The sequence below is a fragment of the Boleophthalmus pectinirostris genome, unplaced genomic scaffold (assembly GCF_026225935.1).
Source record: "Boleophthalmus pectinirostris isolate CB_2022bp ecotype Guang Dong unplaced genomic scaffold, ASM2622593v1 HiC_scaffold_11, whole genome shotgun sequence".
NCBI classification, from domain to species: domain Eukaryota; kingdom Metazoa; phylum Chordata; class Actinopteri; order Gobiiformes; family Gobiidae; genus Boleophthalmus; species Boleophthalmus pectinirostris.
Genome location: NW_026570994.1, coordinates 3,186,586 through 3,203,034, shown reverse-complemented (window position 1 = coordinate 3,203,034; position 16,449 = coordinate 3,186,586). Strand labels below are relative to the sequence as shown.

General features: G+C 41.9%; 1 protein-coding gene across 1 annotated transcript in view; it reads right to left on the bottom strand.

Moving 5' to 3' along the window:
- mfsd6a (major facilitator superfamily domain containing 6a) overlaps window positions 1-9,843 on the bottom strand; it is a 32,695-nt gene extending 22,852 nt beyond the window's left edge. Inside the window, 3 exon segments of the mRNA XM_020927080.2 lie at window positions 1,941-2,224; window positions 6,018-7,543; window positions 9,500-9,843. Of these exon segments, the coding sequence (XP_020782739.2) occupies window positions 1,941-2,224; window positions 6,018-7,541 (1,808 nt within the window). The 5' untranslated portion in view covers window positions 7,542-7,543; window positions 9,500-9,843.
- Between the last annotated feature and the right edge of the window lie 6,606 nt (window positions 9,844-16,449).

Below are 16,449 nucleotides of genomic sequence, written 5' to 3'. Positions count from 1 at the left end.
TGTCAGCCACAGTGTAACTACCACTCAGGAACACACACACACACACACACACACACACACACACACACACATGACCTCGGCTTCATCTACCTTTATATTTAATCCATAATCCACTTGAACGTTACATCAGCCTGTCCTCTGGGAACACAGGCCTGTGACTTTTATCTTGACATATTACATATACATATGTTCATTACTATGTACTCTCACTTTTACAAACAAATAAATAAAATAATCATAGATAATAAATATGGTGTTTTTCGGACTAAAAGTCACAATTTTTTTCATGGTTTGGGTGTTTCTGTGACTTATACTCTGGTGCCACTTATGTGTTAAAATGTTCACACTGACAGCCACTGGAGGTTCTAGGCTTGTGTGCTCCTGTACCACTGTCACTTCACTCTACTGCACATGTCTCCTGCAGAAAGAGCCTCTGTTCTGTCTGTATCATGTCAGTCGATCGCACCATTACTTCTGCACCACTGAACAATTTAACATTTAAACAAACATAAACACAACCAAAACCATCCTGTCGGGATTCAGAAAGGCCTGAATAATTGTAACTGGAACTGATGCTGAGTCGGACGACAGCGACACAGAAGAGGAAGCGGCGCTCTGTTTACCTCCGGAGGTCGAGGCTGAGTTGTTCAGAAGTGACACAGAGGATGAAGAACTGAATGGATTTAGTGATTTGGAGTGAGATGGAGAGTTTGTTAAACTTGTTCTGTTCTGTTGTTTATGTTATAGTTTATCTGAAGAACTGTTCATATGTGACGTTAACAGTCTCTTGTTCTCTGTCCCCCACAAAGTGTGACTTATATATGTTTTTTTTCTTCTTCATTATGCATTTTTTAGCTGGTGAGACTTATAATCCAGAATGACTACGTTCAGACTGCAGGGGCTTAATGCTCAATTCAGATTATTTTTTGTGTGAAATCCGATGTTTTTGCGAGGTCGTTCACATTTCCAATTAAATGCACTTGTATGTGACTCCAGTGTGAACATTAAACGGCCCGAAAGTGTCCCGCATGTGCACTGGAGACACGACGTCAACCACAGTGAGCGTGCTCTGTGTTTACAGAAGTTGTCCAAACATGGACGCAGCATTGAGCACCTGGAGATTTTAAAGTTTCTCTTGTACCGGAGCCAGAACATGAACAACTTACTTGTTTTAAGGAGGAGATTGAGAAGGATGAGGTTTTTGGTCGTGGTGTTCTGTGGGACAGCAGCAGCGACGTCCGTTGAAAGGAACATGTGGATGTGGAGACGGAGCCAAGAGTGGTGGGATAGCGATGTGTTTCACTTCAGTGACACAGAGGTCATTAACAATTTTCGTATGACGAGAAGAACGTTTGTGTACATTTGTCAGCACCTACTTGTGCCAGTCTCGCGGGAGGAAATACATCTTCGGCTGCTTATTTCCTTGAGCAAACGCGTCGGCGTTGGGCTGTATTGGCTTGCAACAGGTGCTTGTTACTGCACAATAGCCAACCTCTTTGGGATAGTCAAGTCCACTGTGTGATAACATGTAGGTGGATGAATGCGCCTTGGCCATTCAGACTGAAGTCACATGTCAAAAGATCAGATATGTATCGGTTTCAGGAGCACATATCCAAGTGTCCTGGGTCACATTTGAAAAAATCGGAACTGTGTGGTTCAGACTGTCATTAAAAGATCAGATACAGGTCACACAGGGGCCAAAAAATCAGATTAGGTCACTTCAGGCTGCAGTCTGAACATAGTCTTATAGTCCGAAAAATATAGTAATTATAAATGATTATATTTCTTAGAACAAAAGCTGTATATTTGATAATTTGTGGTGACACTCCCTAGCAACTTTCCAGGACCATACACACCAAAACTGTAGATTTCACTCCCAGTTTTCAACACCAGCATGTTTTCACTGTAACTGAAGAATGGGTTAGATGTAAATCTCTTACCTGACGTGTCCCACCATCTCGATGAGCTTGTGGCTGGTGAAGTAGGCTGTGAGCTCGGACACGTGGCTGAGGACGGAGCAAACCCCGAACAGTGTGGGGGTCCCGTCGAGGTCCTCCAGGTGCCAGAACAGGAAGGTGAAGACGAAGCCGTAGCCAAAGCCCATGAACCAGGCCACGAAGAGCACGGAGCCGTAGCGCACGCTGCACAGGAGCTTCAGGAGGCTGCTGTAGTGGAACTCGGACTGCGCGCTCTGCTCTGAGGACGGGCTGGGCTGTGGGGGGGTCTGGGGATCAAAGTGGACATGTCTTTATGTTACAATGTTGTTTCCTCAACATAAACAGACCTGGAGTTGTGTTTTGTTTCATTCACACAAGTTTAACACACAAACCCTGCACATTTGGGCTGAGTTCTTCTCTCAAACTGAAAAATCTCTGATGTCACATAAACCTTCACTAGAATCATTTGGATCTTTCTTTGGAATTGCCAATCTCCACTGACCTAAAAGTTAAAGGAGGCATGAAAATGACTGCTGTGCTGCTGTGAGCCTCGTCATTTTAGTCTTAAAATTAACCCGCTCAACATGAATCCGTGTGTCACTGGTTCATTCGCTTTTCAATGTAAAACCAAAAATAAGAAAACAAAAAAAAAAAAACCAAAAACATTTTCTTCATTATCTGTCTCCAAAACTAAAATAAAAAAAACGAGTAACGATTAGTTTTTTCAGTTTTCGTGTTTGTGTTTAAAAAATGGAAAATGAAAAAAAAAAAAAGGAAAAAACGGATAACGGCCGTTTCCATGACTTAACCTGCGACTAAACCAGGACTAAACCGTTTTCAGTCCCGGTCTGGTCCCAGTCTCGGCCCCGGTCCTGGTCACGGTCTCAGTCTCTTCTCTCAGTTTCCCGTTTCCGTGACTTTCCGGGACTTAAACTAAATGCCGGACTTTTGCACTGCATACAGACTGAACCAGGACTAAACTGTTTTTAGTCCCCGGTCTCAGTCCCCGGTCTCAGTCCCCGGTCTCAGTCCCCGGTCTCAGTCCCCGGTCTCAGTCCCCGGTCTCAGTCCCCGGTCTCAGTCCTCGGTCTCAGTCCCCGGTCTCAGTCCCCGGTCAGACCAGGACCAGACCAGGACTGAAAACGGTTTAGTCCTGGTTTAGTCGCAGTTTAAGTCACGGAAACGGGAAGCGGCCATAATCATTTTTTTTCCATTATTCATTTAAACACAAAATCGAAAACTGAAAAAACAAATTGTCATACTTTTTTTTCATTTTGGCTTTGGAGACAGAGAATGAAAAAAAAAAATGTAGTTTTTTCATTTTCTTATTTTTGGTTTTATATTGAAAAACTAATGAACGAATGACACGGATTAACATGGTCCTGCTGTTTTATTTCGCCATTTTGTCCGTTAATAAAACCCTATTCCTAAAATGGAGTCTGGCTCTAAATTTGCCTCTATAACCACCAGCATCGCGAGCTTCATTTGAGTGGAGCTGAACGCTATGGGTGATGTCACATTTGATTAATCCACTTCTTTATACAGTCTCTGGGTGGAACAAAGCATTTTGAGCTTTGGAAATGTAGACAGACTATTAAAAAGTATTACTCAAGCATGTGTGAATGAAACAAAAAACAACTCCAGGTCTTTTTTTGAGGAGAGAACAACATTCTAACATTCTCACAAGAATCCATTTTGCATACTGTAAGACGTGTTTAGAATTCCACAATCGACCAGGAAGATTCCATGACGTTTATTTAGGTCAAACATGTTTCTCAGTTCATCCAAGCTGCTTCTTCAGTTCAGGTTAGGCGTTGATGGACACTGTCTTATATCTGAAAGAAGGGAGGAGCTAACTACACTGAAACTACTCTGAAACTGACACCCTACTACCCCCACATATTGTGCTGAATAAGTCAATTACCCATGTACTTGTATAATTTTGATGCCTAACTTTGTACTCATAAATTAACAATAGTTAATGTTTTATAGGCGTCTAACTGTTCCCCATCTCAGGCTGTGGCTAGCCAAGAGGGGTCACAACAAACGCAAATGCCGCAACAAATACAAATGTGGCAACAAAACAAAAAGCCACAACAAACAAAAAAAAAGCCTCAACACACCAAAAAAAGCCGCAACGGAAATGACCGCGGGAATCTTTAATCTTTATCTTTTAACGCAACAAATACAAACGCCACAATACAAATGCAAATGGTGCAACACATTAAAAGCACACATTAAAAAGCCACAACACATTAAAAAGCCACAACACATTAAAAAGCCACATTGTAGTTCTTCTTCTTCACTTGCCGCTCGATCAGTCCATCGGAAAATAGAGTCCCGCGGTCACTTCCGTTGTGGCTTTTTAATGTGTTGTGGCTTTTTACTGTGTTGTGGCTTTTTGATGATAGGGCTGTGCAAAAATATCAAAATATTGATATATCGTATTGCTTAATGTGATGATACAGTATTGATATCGTGAGCTGCTGTATTGATATATCACCAAGAGGATTTTTTTGTATATTTTACAAAATTATTTTGTTACAGCTACAGTTTTGTTGCTTGTTTAGAGGAAGGAAACATTTGACATTTTCACTGTTTTGATGATTAAAATGTTTGTGTTTCATATGAATTTTGCACAAGAAGTGGTTTAACAAACACTTTTACAATCACAAATCTGTGTATCATTCGTTCATTCATTTTTCAATATAAAACCAAAAATAAGAAAACGAAAAAAAAAACACTGTTATTTGTCTCCAAAACCAAAATGAAAAAGAACAGACAACTGAGAGATTTTACGCACAAAATGTAAAATTAGTAAATTAGAATAGTAAAGTTATTATGGCAAAGGAGAAATTCAATTTGTCAACTGGACAAACATTTATTTAGGTCGAAAACATTTTGCAGCTCATCTAACAGGGCTGGGTATTGTTAAGAAGTTGCCGACACGATACATATCTCGATACATAGGCCACGATATGATACATATCTGGATACAGTGCACTTTCGGTTCGATACGATATATTTTCAAATCATTTCGATACAGTTTAATAAAATATAGGCTAAATCATGACTGTGACAATCCTTGTATCATTCATTCATTTGTTTTTCAATATAAAACCAAAAATAAGGAAATGAAAAAAACAACTATTTTCTTCATCATTTGTCTCCAAAATCAAAAAAAAAAAAAAAAAAAAAAAGGATAATGGATTCGTTTTTTCAGTTTTCGATTTTGTGTTTAAATGAAAAATGGAAAAAATGGATAACGACCTTTTCCTGTTTATGTGACTTTAACTACGATGTTGGACTTTTGCACCGCATACGGACTGAACCAGGACTAAACCAGGTCCGGGACCAGACCTGAACCAGACTGGGACTGAGATCAGGACTGAGGCTGGGAACAGGACCAGGACTGAGACTGGGACTGAGACTGGGACTGAGACCGGGTCTGAGACTGGGATCAGGACCAGGACTGAGACTGGGACCGGACCAGGACTAAAAATGGTTTAGTCCTGGTTCAGTCCTGTTTCAGTCCTGTTTTAGTCCTGGTTCAGTCTGTATGCGGTGCAAAAGTCTGGCATCGCAGTTTAAGTCATGGAAACGGGTGTTATCATTTTTTTTCCATTACTCATTTAAACACAGAATCGAAAACTGAAAAAAGTAATCATTATTTGTTTTTTTCCATTTTGGTTTTGGAGACAAATGATGAAGAAAATAGTTGTTTTTTCGTTTTCTTATTTTTCATTTTATATTGAAAAACAAATGAACAAATGACACATGGATTGTCACAGCCATGATTTAGCCTTTATTTTTTAATTAAACCTTATCGGATTGATTTGAAATATATCGTATCAAACCGAAAGTGCACTGTATCAAGATATGTATCATATCATGGCCTATGTATCGAGGTATGTATCGTATCAGCAACTTCTTAATGATACCCAGACCTGTTAGATGAGCTGCAAAACATTTTCAACCTAAATAAATAATATAAGTTTACTATTATAATTTTATATTTTGTGTGTAGAATCCCTCAGTCCCTCGGTGTAGATAGATATGACGATGATCTAAGTGACCCACCTGTCCCTGGGTGTGCTCCGGCTCCATCACCACCCCCTCGGGCGACTCGCTCAGGTACCCCTCCCCCTTCTCGAAGTGGAACTGCGTGGCCACGATGAACGCCATGCCCATCAGCACCCCGAACACGATGAAGGCGATGCGGTAGTCGTGCAAGTCCGGCACGGAGCACCCCAGCCCCTCGATGGCCACCGTCAGCTTCGTGTGGTCGATGCCGATGCCCACCAGCAGCATGGCCAGCCCCCACCCCAGGGACCCCCACATCCTCTGGAGCCCGTAGCGATCGCGCGCCTTCCCCAGGTACTGCAGCGTCACCGTGTCCACGATGGTGATGGCGGGCGCGCTGAAGAACTCGCCCACGATCACCATGAGCAGGATGAGCAGGAAGATGGTCTCCACCTGGTCTTGGTTGTAGGTGATGTAGTGTTCGTTGTCGGGGGAGGGCTGGGCGGGGCTGAGGGTGGTGTTGGGCGAGGGCAGGGTGCTGTTGGGAGCTTCTCCGAGGATGACTTCGGAGGGGTCAGCCGTGGAGTTGGCAAAGGCTTTGGTTGTGGTCGAGTTGGTGATGGCCTGTGTGGTTTTGGGAGATGAGGAGGTTACGGGGGCGGTTGTGGTTGGAGTGCGGGTGGTCGTGGTGGGTGTGGATGTGGTTGTGGTTGGAGTGCGGGTGGTCTTGCCGGGAGAAGGGGTGATCGTGTTGGGAATGGGTTTGGTCGTGGTGGGAGTGAGGGTGGTAACAGAGCCCTTGGCAGAGTCACTGGTGTTGGAGAGGATTACAGGCTCCAGAGCGCGCCGGACCCTCTCTGGAGACGAGGTGTTACCAATGACTTCACTGAGTTTGGACTGGTTTGTGAGCAAGGTCGTGTGTGGTGAAGAAAAGGTACTTGTTGGTAGAGGTCTTTTAGTAGTTGGAGGAATAGTAGTTGGAATAATAGTTGGAATAATAGTAGTTGGAATAATAGTGGTTGGAATAATAGTGGTTGGAATAATAGTAGTTGTAGTCGTTGTAGTTGTGGTTGTCGTGGGCAAAAGAGTCACACATTTTATTTCAGCCGGTTTAACAAAGCCAATGCCACAGTTGAAAGTCAGCCAGCAGAAGACTGAAAACAAAAGCACCACCTTGCCCTTCTTAAAGCGGTCTGCCACCACTCCCCAGAAGGGGGCGCTGCAGAACTCAATGAAGTAGCGGATGCCCACCAGCATGCCGCTGCGGCTGGGCGTCATCCCCAGCTGTTTGTAATACACGGCCAGCAGGGGGTGTAGAGAGCCATAGGCAGCGTAGAAGAAGAAGTAGAAGAGCTTGGAGATGAGGAGGTGGGTGTTGACTCGCAGGAGGAGCCTCTGGCAGCAGCTCAGTGGGTCGGGCTGAGGGGGGTCTGTGGGGGGCGAGGCATCAGAGGGCAGGTCCGCGGGGGTGGGGGGCACATGCTGCTGCAGAGTCACAGAGTTAAAGGACTGCTCCAGGGCGTAGCGGCTCTTCTGCTCCTCCTCATCGTCTGTGAGGATGGCAACCTTGTCTGCTGCCATGTCTGCCACACAAACAGAAACATCACTCACTCAATGTGCAACTTCACTTGAATATGTTCTTACTAAAATCTACATTTGATCATATTAATAAGATAATTCTGATGTATTCTTAATTACAGAAACTTTTGACATGGTGCCAGGTTATTTATGGTACACATTTCTCAAGATCAGAAAGCAGTCAGTTCAGTAGCAATTAGAGTATCAAAAATCTGTGCTGATACTGAAAATAAACAAAACAAAACAAAAAACACTAGATCAGTATTGGTTCCATAATATCGATTCAGCCAATATCCTGGTTTATTAAACGTAATAAGACTGGCTAATGTTACCCTAGAACACGGGTCTCCAACCTTTTTCCTCCTGTGAGCTGCTTTTTGTAAAACGAAAATGCCAGAGAATTACTCATTTTAGCGATCGCCAGAAATTTTGTAAATATAAGAGCCATGGTGCGCCAAAGATGAGGTACAGTTAGAGGTCTATAAAACAACCCATTATCCAGTTATCAGTACACAAAATTACACATCAAAATTATACATTTACAAAGAAAATAGGCATTTAATCAATCAAATTTGAGTTATTCAGCACAATATGTATATATAATCCCTTGGTGAGCTACTTGGAAGAGGGTGGAGAGCTACTGCTAGCTCCCGAGCTACAGGTTGGAGACCCCTGCTGTAGAACGATTGATATAGTTTTATTCATACAAATCTGTGTTTTGATGTAAATAATTCTCCTTTTTCATTGGTTATTGGTTAAACTCAGGTATCAGCACATGCCAAAAACCAAAGTATTGGTATCAGTATCATAACTGAAAAAGCTGGACCAGTGCTCCCTAGGTGAAATCTACAAAATCCAAAAGACTGCCTCTGATCTGAATGGTCACTACTTAAACCTCAGCACCTGCACCAGTCATGAGTCAGTGCTAGTGCAGGTTCTGAACTTCACATGAGACCTGCTTATAGACTGAGAATGAGAAACACTTGGATGTGTCTCTATCTGCGGGTTATGACTCTCGTAACACAGGTTCAATTGTGTTTGTATTAACTTGTATAAAAGTGTAAGAGCACAGGTTACATAGTGTTCCTTTAAATGTGCTGTTTACTTTAATGATTTGGGAGAGGCACAGGCCCACAGATTTGAACACATATGAGACGAGCAGATCAATAAGGTCACAGACAGTACTGTTACAGTCTGCTCAAAATGTGGAATATTTCTAAATGAATTCACCACAAAACTAAACAAAATATCACCAGTATTGTGTTACAAGTTAAAGTTAAAATGACATAAAACAGCATGAAAGAAAATGACAACACTCAGGCCTGTGGTCAACCAAACTCTGTGCTCTGTTTGACATACTTAGAGAGGTAGAGGTAAAGTACAAGTTTTGTTTTTGCTAATCATCTAATGTCATATTGAGACACATTCGACATTCCAGACAAAGGAGTAAACATCTCTAACATCTCATCTCTCTGGAGAGAAGAAAGTTACACAGTGCACCTTTAAAACCATTATATTATGACAGTTCATCATAACAGACTTTCACTTGTGGCCTCCTTTCCAGAATCCTGAACAGTCTGGTGACACAAAGAGTAAAGAGAGCCCGGGAGGCAGAGTGAGATGAGGGACGCGCGCAGTGTGACCGGGGCGCACCTGTCGTTAGCTGGTATAACCGCGCACACATCCGGCTCTGGGCCGTGCTGTGGGCGAAGCTCTACTGTCAACAAAGCGGCACACTGCTCCTCTCATACGCGGAAGTGATCCATGAAACAGCACGAAACCAGCTAGTAAAGGCTCATCAAATGGAGATTATAACAGACAAGAGCCAAAGTTTAATAGCATTCAAGCCTTAGCCTGATAAATAACTCACAGCGCGTTACGCACAGTCCCTGGCGACGAGCTGTAAGTAGAGAAAACATGACACAAAGACCCCCGCGCACAAACTTCTGCCTGTTCCTTACCTGTTCAGGTCACTCCGCCCATGAAGCTCAGCGCGCACTTGGCTCGGCTTTTCTCTCGCTCGTTCCGCGCATTTGTCAAAGAGAACGCTGTTGATAGAAGACTGTTCTCACGGCGCTCTTGTCTCCGGACGTGCTTACGTGTCTCTGTGGCTGTGCGTGCTTGGCTCCACCGCTCACAGACAACAATGGGCTCTGGTCAAACCGGCGCGTCTACCTGCGCGACGCGTCTCACCAGAGTCAGAGCGCACCACCTACGCCACGCGGCTCACACGCGTCTCGAGCGCGTCGCGGAGCGGAGCACTTCCGCGTGTTCCTTTCACAGTCATGTTCACAGTGCGCACATCACTGAGGTGTGGCGTGGTGACGTAGCACACTGCATACATTATGATTAGTGTATGCGGAAGTGTGTCTTTTTCTGTAAACCACACGGAGCCTGGTGGGTGTCACATGACGTCACCAACGTCCTATAGGCCAATCATATTTAAAGGTCCCATATGGCTGAGCTTCAGATGACATCACAACATTCTATAGGTCAATATGAATTAATACACATGGAGGTTAATTAAATAATTCTTTCTAAAATACAGATTTGTTTTGTAATTTACTGAATTTTTGATCTAGTCAGTCGTAGAAATGATCCAGTTCAGCACTTGTGTGTTTATTTTTTACACATTTGATGGCAAAGTACAATGTTATCAATAGAAACAACTAACCCTTGCCCCCATCTGGGAGTGTGACATCATCACATTCTACAATCTGAAAACCACCAGTTACACAAAAGTGACTCCTGTGAACTTTAATCTGTGTTAGAATGTTCCCTCATCAAAAAAGACCTGGACTTGTGTTTTGTTTCATTCACACATGAATAATCCTGTATTATTTGTCTGTCTACATCTCCAGAGCTCAAATTCCACCTTGTGATGTCATGTAGTGGTGGAAAGCTGCTTTGACCTTTAGTTCAGTAAAGACTGTCAATTCCAGGTCTGAAATAATCCAAATGATTCTAGTGAAGGTGTATAGAGTTTAAAAACACAGTGAAACACATGACATCACAAGGTGGAACCCAGCCTAAGAGCACTTTTACACCGCTAGTTGGATTTTTTGGTCCGCACCAGGCAATAAAATAGTTTTTATGTAGCATACAGGGTGATTTCACACAGACAGCAGTTAATGCACACCAAATGTTCCATTCAAACCAGAAGCTCTAAGTTCAGTTCATTTTTGTTGGTGTGAAAGCTTCAGTTGCACTTGGACTAAATCAAGAGGAAAGAGACGTGAAAAAAGATCTGCTCTAAGTTATAATGTTGTTTTCTCATCCCAATCTAAATGCTCTGATGAGAGAGGCAAATGAGGAATTATCAATCATTTCTGAGTGGTTTAAAGCAAATCAACTCTCTCTAAATCTACAAAAGACTAATTTTATGATTTTCAGTCCAAAAAATAATACATGTAGTCAAGATATGACAGTCTGTTAGTATGGTATCAAACTTAACCAAGTTGTTCAAACTAAGTTTTTGGGGGTGATTGTTGATCAAAAACTAGCCTGGAAATATCAAACCAACATGTTTGTAGAAAAATGATAAAAATCCATTGGTGTTTTGAGTAAAGTTGGCTCCTGTATAAATGTTTCTGTTACACTGTACAATATTTGACTCAAAAACTACTGTCTGAAACCTCTCAGAGAAGTACGTACCACAATGTAACTGTACTCTGTCCTTCTAGAGGTCACAGCTCTACACAATGTTCTTTCACCAACAGCCATGTGTGGATGGATGGACTTTATGAGAAACGATCATGAGTTACAAGAATAAACAGAGGTGGGGAGTACTCAGTTATATTTACTTATAGTAGTAGTAACTTTTTAAAGAAATGACACTTTTAAGAGTCATGTAGTTTGTAACAGAATTAATTAAGTTACTTAAGGTGAGTAACGTAATCTGAATACTTTGGTTTACTTGATTTGCTGTAGAGAAGCAAAGACTTGGATATCGTAACATAAGATGTTTTGTCTGTTAAAAGAAAATAAAAAGGCAGAGACTTTACTTAACCGTATTAAAAATATTACTGATAGAAGACAAGGAGACACGTCCACGCAGCATGATTTAGTCCTGTTAAATCCTGTTTTAGACCTGGTTTAGTCCTGGTTTTAGACCTGGTTTTAAACCTGGTTAAGTGTCCGGCAATGAGTGGAATTACCGGGGGAAAAAAAAAGAGAATATAGCCCCAAATGTGAAAACAGGAAAATCCTGCTGTGTAATCCGTTTATTTCAACAAAGTATCTGTAATCCAATTACCACTCATTGAAACAGTAACTGTAACTGAATACAGTTATTCATAATGTGTACTCTGATAATGTAATGCCGGTACATGCAATCTGTTACTCCCCAACACTATATATATATATATATATATATATATATATATATATATATATATATATATATATATATATATATATATATATATATATATATATATATATATATAATGTGTTTCTCACCTTCCACGGTGGTTGGTCTCTCACCCTCATTCAGCTCGGGTCGTCTACCAGAGGCCTGGGAGCTTGAGAGTTCTGCGCAGTATCTTTGCTGTTCCCAGTACTGCACTTTTCTGGACTGAGATGTTCCATTGTTTTTCCCGGTATCTGTTGTAGCCTCTTCCAGTTTGGGGGTTACAGCCCCGAGTGTCCGATCACCACAGGCACCACTGATGCCTTTACTTTCCAGGCTCTCTCCAGCTCTTCCTTGAGCCCCTGGTATTTCTCTAGCTTCTCGTGTTCCTTTTTCCTGATATTACCATCGCTTGGTATTTGATGTCAACCACCACGGCTCTGCTCTGTTTCTTATCCACCACCACTATGTCTGGTTGGTTCGCCATCACCATTCTGTCAGTCTGTATCTGAAGTCCCACAGGATCTTGGCTCGGTCATTCTCCACAACCTTTGGAGGTGTTTCCCACCTTGATCCTGGGGTTTCCAGCCCGTACTCTGCACAGATGTTTCTGTACACTATGCCCGCCACTTGGTTATGTCGCTCCATGTATGCTTTCCCTGCCAGCATCTTACACCCTGCAGTTCTGTGCTGGACTGTCTCAGGAGCCTCTTTGCACAGTCTACACCGTGGGTCTTGTCTGGTGTGGTAGATCTGGGCCTCTATTGCTCGAGTGCCCAGGGCCTGCTCCTGAGCAGCCAGGATCAGTGCCTCTGTGTGTCCTTCAGACCAGCCCTCTCAAGCCATTGGTAGGATTTCTTGATATCAGCCACTTCAGTTATGTTCTGGTGGTTCGCCCCATGTAGGGGTTTGTCCTGCCATGATGGTCCCTCCAGCACCTCTTCCTCTGGACCCCACTGTCTGAGACATTCTCTGAGCACCTCATCTGCTGGGGCCTTGTCCTTGATGTACTCAAGGAGCTTGGATGTTTCATCCTGGACAGTGGTTCCCACACTCACTAGTCCTCGGCCCCCTTCCTTCCGGCCTGCGTACAGTCTCAGGGTGCTGGATTTGGGATGGAACCCTCCATGCATGGTCAGGAGCTTTCGTGTCTTAACATCTGTGGTCTGTATCTCCTCCTTTGGCCAGCTTACAATCCCTGCAGGGTATCTGATCACTGGCAGGGCGTAGCTGTTGATTGCCTGCACCTTGTTCTTGCCATTGAGCTGGCTTCTAAGGACTTGCCTCACTCTTTGCAGGTATTTGGCCGTAGCCGCTTTCCTTATATATATATATATATATATATATATATATATATATATATATTTATATTTTATTTATTTATTTATATTTATATGTATATAGGGTTACATTTATTGTTTGTGTTTTTCATTGTTTCAAACTTGAGTAATACTAATTGTTCAGAGACACAATTACTCACACAACAATAAAATATCCTCATGAATGTTCAATAATGCTCAAATCCACTTTTATTTTGTGATTTATGAATAATGTAATGTCTGTTGACTTGAATCGCGAAGATTTTTGAATTTTAAAATATGAGTCCCCAGAAAAAAAGTTTGGGAAACACTGCCACAGACTGTGTAAAGGAGTGTGACGTCGCCCATAGCGTTCGCTCCAGTCACATAAAGCTCATCACGGACAGCAGTTATACAGATATGAGTTGGTGTTTATGATTCTGTATTTTGTTTTAGTATATTTATGGAGAATTGTCGAGTGGGAGCGTGGGTGACATTGGCTTGTGGGCGGAGTGTTGCACAGAATCATATAGCTAACCATAAGGCGGGTTTGAATCAGGCTCAGGAGAGATCGCTAGATTTCTCAAACATGCACAAATGACATCTAAAAGCTCTTCAGACATGTTTTTGATGAGGGAACAACGTGGTAGAAATTTTGTTTTCATACCTGACAGTTTGGAGAGCTAACAAGAGGTCTGAGCTCTCTGGGAGATTAGAGCCGCTTTGGTGAGAACACTGGAGGCATTATATTACATCATTTGGAAAAATATCGACGTGTGGATGGAAATTGTACTTAAAGAGAGTTTTTTTTTAAGCTTTCTACCATGTTAGTCCAATGAGGTTCATTTGGTCTTCTGATAGTGTATGTTATTAGGTTCTTTTTTCAGACCAAGAGTTTGTTTTCATTTCTGACAGTTTGTTCTGCTCCTTGCACTTTTGCTCAGAGTCACATGATGTTGCTGTGACCTGTCACTCAGCTGATTTAAACAGGTTTTGGCGCTTTTGATTGCCCTTCCGTACATTGTAGCTGGATTAAAGAGGTGATCGAAATACGGAAACGTGCCCATGAGACTATAAACCGGGACGAGGGGCTTTTTTACTCTCACACACCTGGGATACTGTCCTGAGGAAGTGGGACTGCAGATGGCGCTGTCGTCCTGCCTCCGCCGGTAGGAAGACAGCACCAAAACCTGTTTAAATCAGCTGAATGACACGTCACAGAAAAGTCACGAGACTCTGAGGAAGAGCACAGGGAGCAGAACAAACTGTCAGGTATGAAAACAAATTCTAGGTCTGAAAAAAGAACCTAATAACATATGTGAAGAATCCTCAGTCGTCCAGGTAGAATCCATGAGGAGAAAATTCAGTTTGTCAACTGGACAAAAGTTAGTTTGGTGGAAGACGTTTCGCAGCTCATCCAAGTAACTGAAGAAGCAGCTTGGATGAGCTGCGAAAGGTCTTCCACCAAACTAACTTTTGTCCAATCGACAAACTGAATTTTCTCCTCAACCTAATAACATAAATAATTGTAAGACCAAATGAACCTCATTGGACTAACATGGTATAAAAAAACAGACCTTCTTTAAGTACAATTTTTGGTTACTCTACCCATCCACAAGTCGATATTTTTCCAAATGATGTAATATAATGCCTACAGTGTTCTCACCAAAGTGACTGTAATCTCCCAAAGAGCTCAGACCTCCTCCTGGGCACTACATTATTTACAGGGCCTCTTGACCCCCTCGGAGCTGTCCTGTTTGGACCTGTCTGTTGCATTTCCCCCTCTGTGGGTCAAGTGTCTTGCCGAAGTACAATGCAAGCAATATTTGAACCTGCAACCCCACATTTAGATTCCAAAATATGAACACTTCGCTGTCACATTCTTTTCGGTCAGATTTTGTTAAAATGAAGCTCAGATTTGAACAGATTTTCAAACAAAGCAGTGCCTTCAGTTAGCATCACAACCCCAGAGAATGTTGTTGCTGCAAAGTGTCAGTATGCTCCAAAAAAGTGACATTCAACCCAAAACATTAGTTATATATTTATTTCACATTTTCATATTTTATATCTATAAGAAAAATATTAAAATAGTGTAAAAGAATAAAATATTTTAGGTAACACTTTATGATAACTACACTTTAATTAGCCTTAATAAAGCATGAACAAAGACTCGCTCTCTGTAACGTCTACTGTCAGGACCCTCATTTTGTTTGTAAAATGTTCATATTAAGCTTCTCTACATGATTCTGGTGTTTTTATTTTGCTGTTTTGTCTGTAAAATAAATTCTTATTCCTAATATGGAACTCGCCGCTCCAAATTCAGAGCTGTAACTGTTATGGGTGACATCACACTCCATTAGTCCAGTCCTTTTAAAGGGCCCATCTCATGCAAAATCAACTTTTCATAGTGGTTTTTAGATTGATTCGGCGATTTTTTTAACAAATTGCAGCATATTTCTGCCACCCTCCCACGTGAAAATGAACTAAAGCTGCTACAACGATGACGTGGCAGATACACCTATGATGCGTTTGACGTAACATAGCCTTCACCCACTCTCACACCGTCCTGCATCTGCACCGTACAAGTCTGCTGTTCTGTGTTATTTATCTTTATGTTTCGCTTCAAACATGCTTTTTGTAACCATGTAACCATGTCCTCATGGAGAAAGTGCGTATTAGGCAGTGATGGCAAGTCCAAATTATTTGTCATGCTGACAGAAGAAGTAAGGTGTGCTAGGTGGCTGGAGTTTATTTCTGGGAACACAGACAAAAAGGTCCCCAAGAATATTTTTGTTTGTGAACGACACTTCACTTAAGACTGCTTTGAGTACTACGGGTAAAACTGAACTTACAATGAAGCAGAAGCGACACTTTGGAAAAGGATGTTGTTCCCACAGTACCAGGGTCCAGTGATGGTGATCCTAGAGCTGTAAGTTTACCACGAGTAAACCACTGAAGAGAACTAAAAGCAAACTGCAGCATTTATTTTTGCTGGTCTTTCATAGTTCCTGGTCTGTGACTGTCTCCAAGAAATCAGTAAGATTTCAGAACTATTGTGTAATGGATGTTCCAAAACCCAAACTGTGCTTGTTTATGTGCAGAAGATACAATGTGAAAAGAGTGATTTTACATGAGACGGGCCTTTTAAACTATGGTCTGAGCAAATCTTTAAATTTTTTAAAATTAGTTCATTATGAAGTCTTTGTTAATGCTTTATTAAGAATAAATAAAGGGTTCATATTATGGTATTTTCAGATTTTTC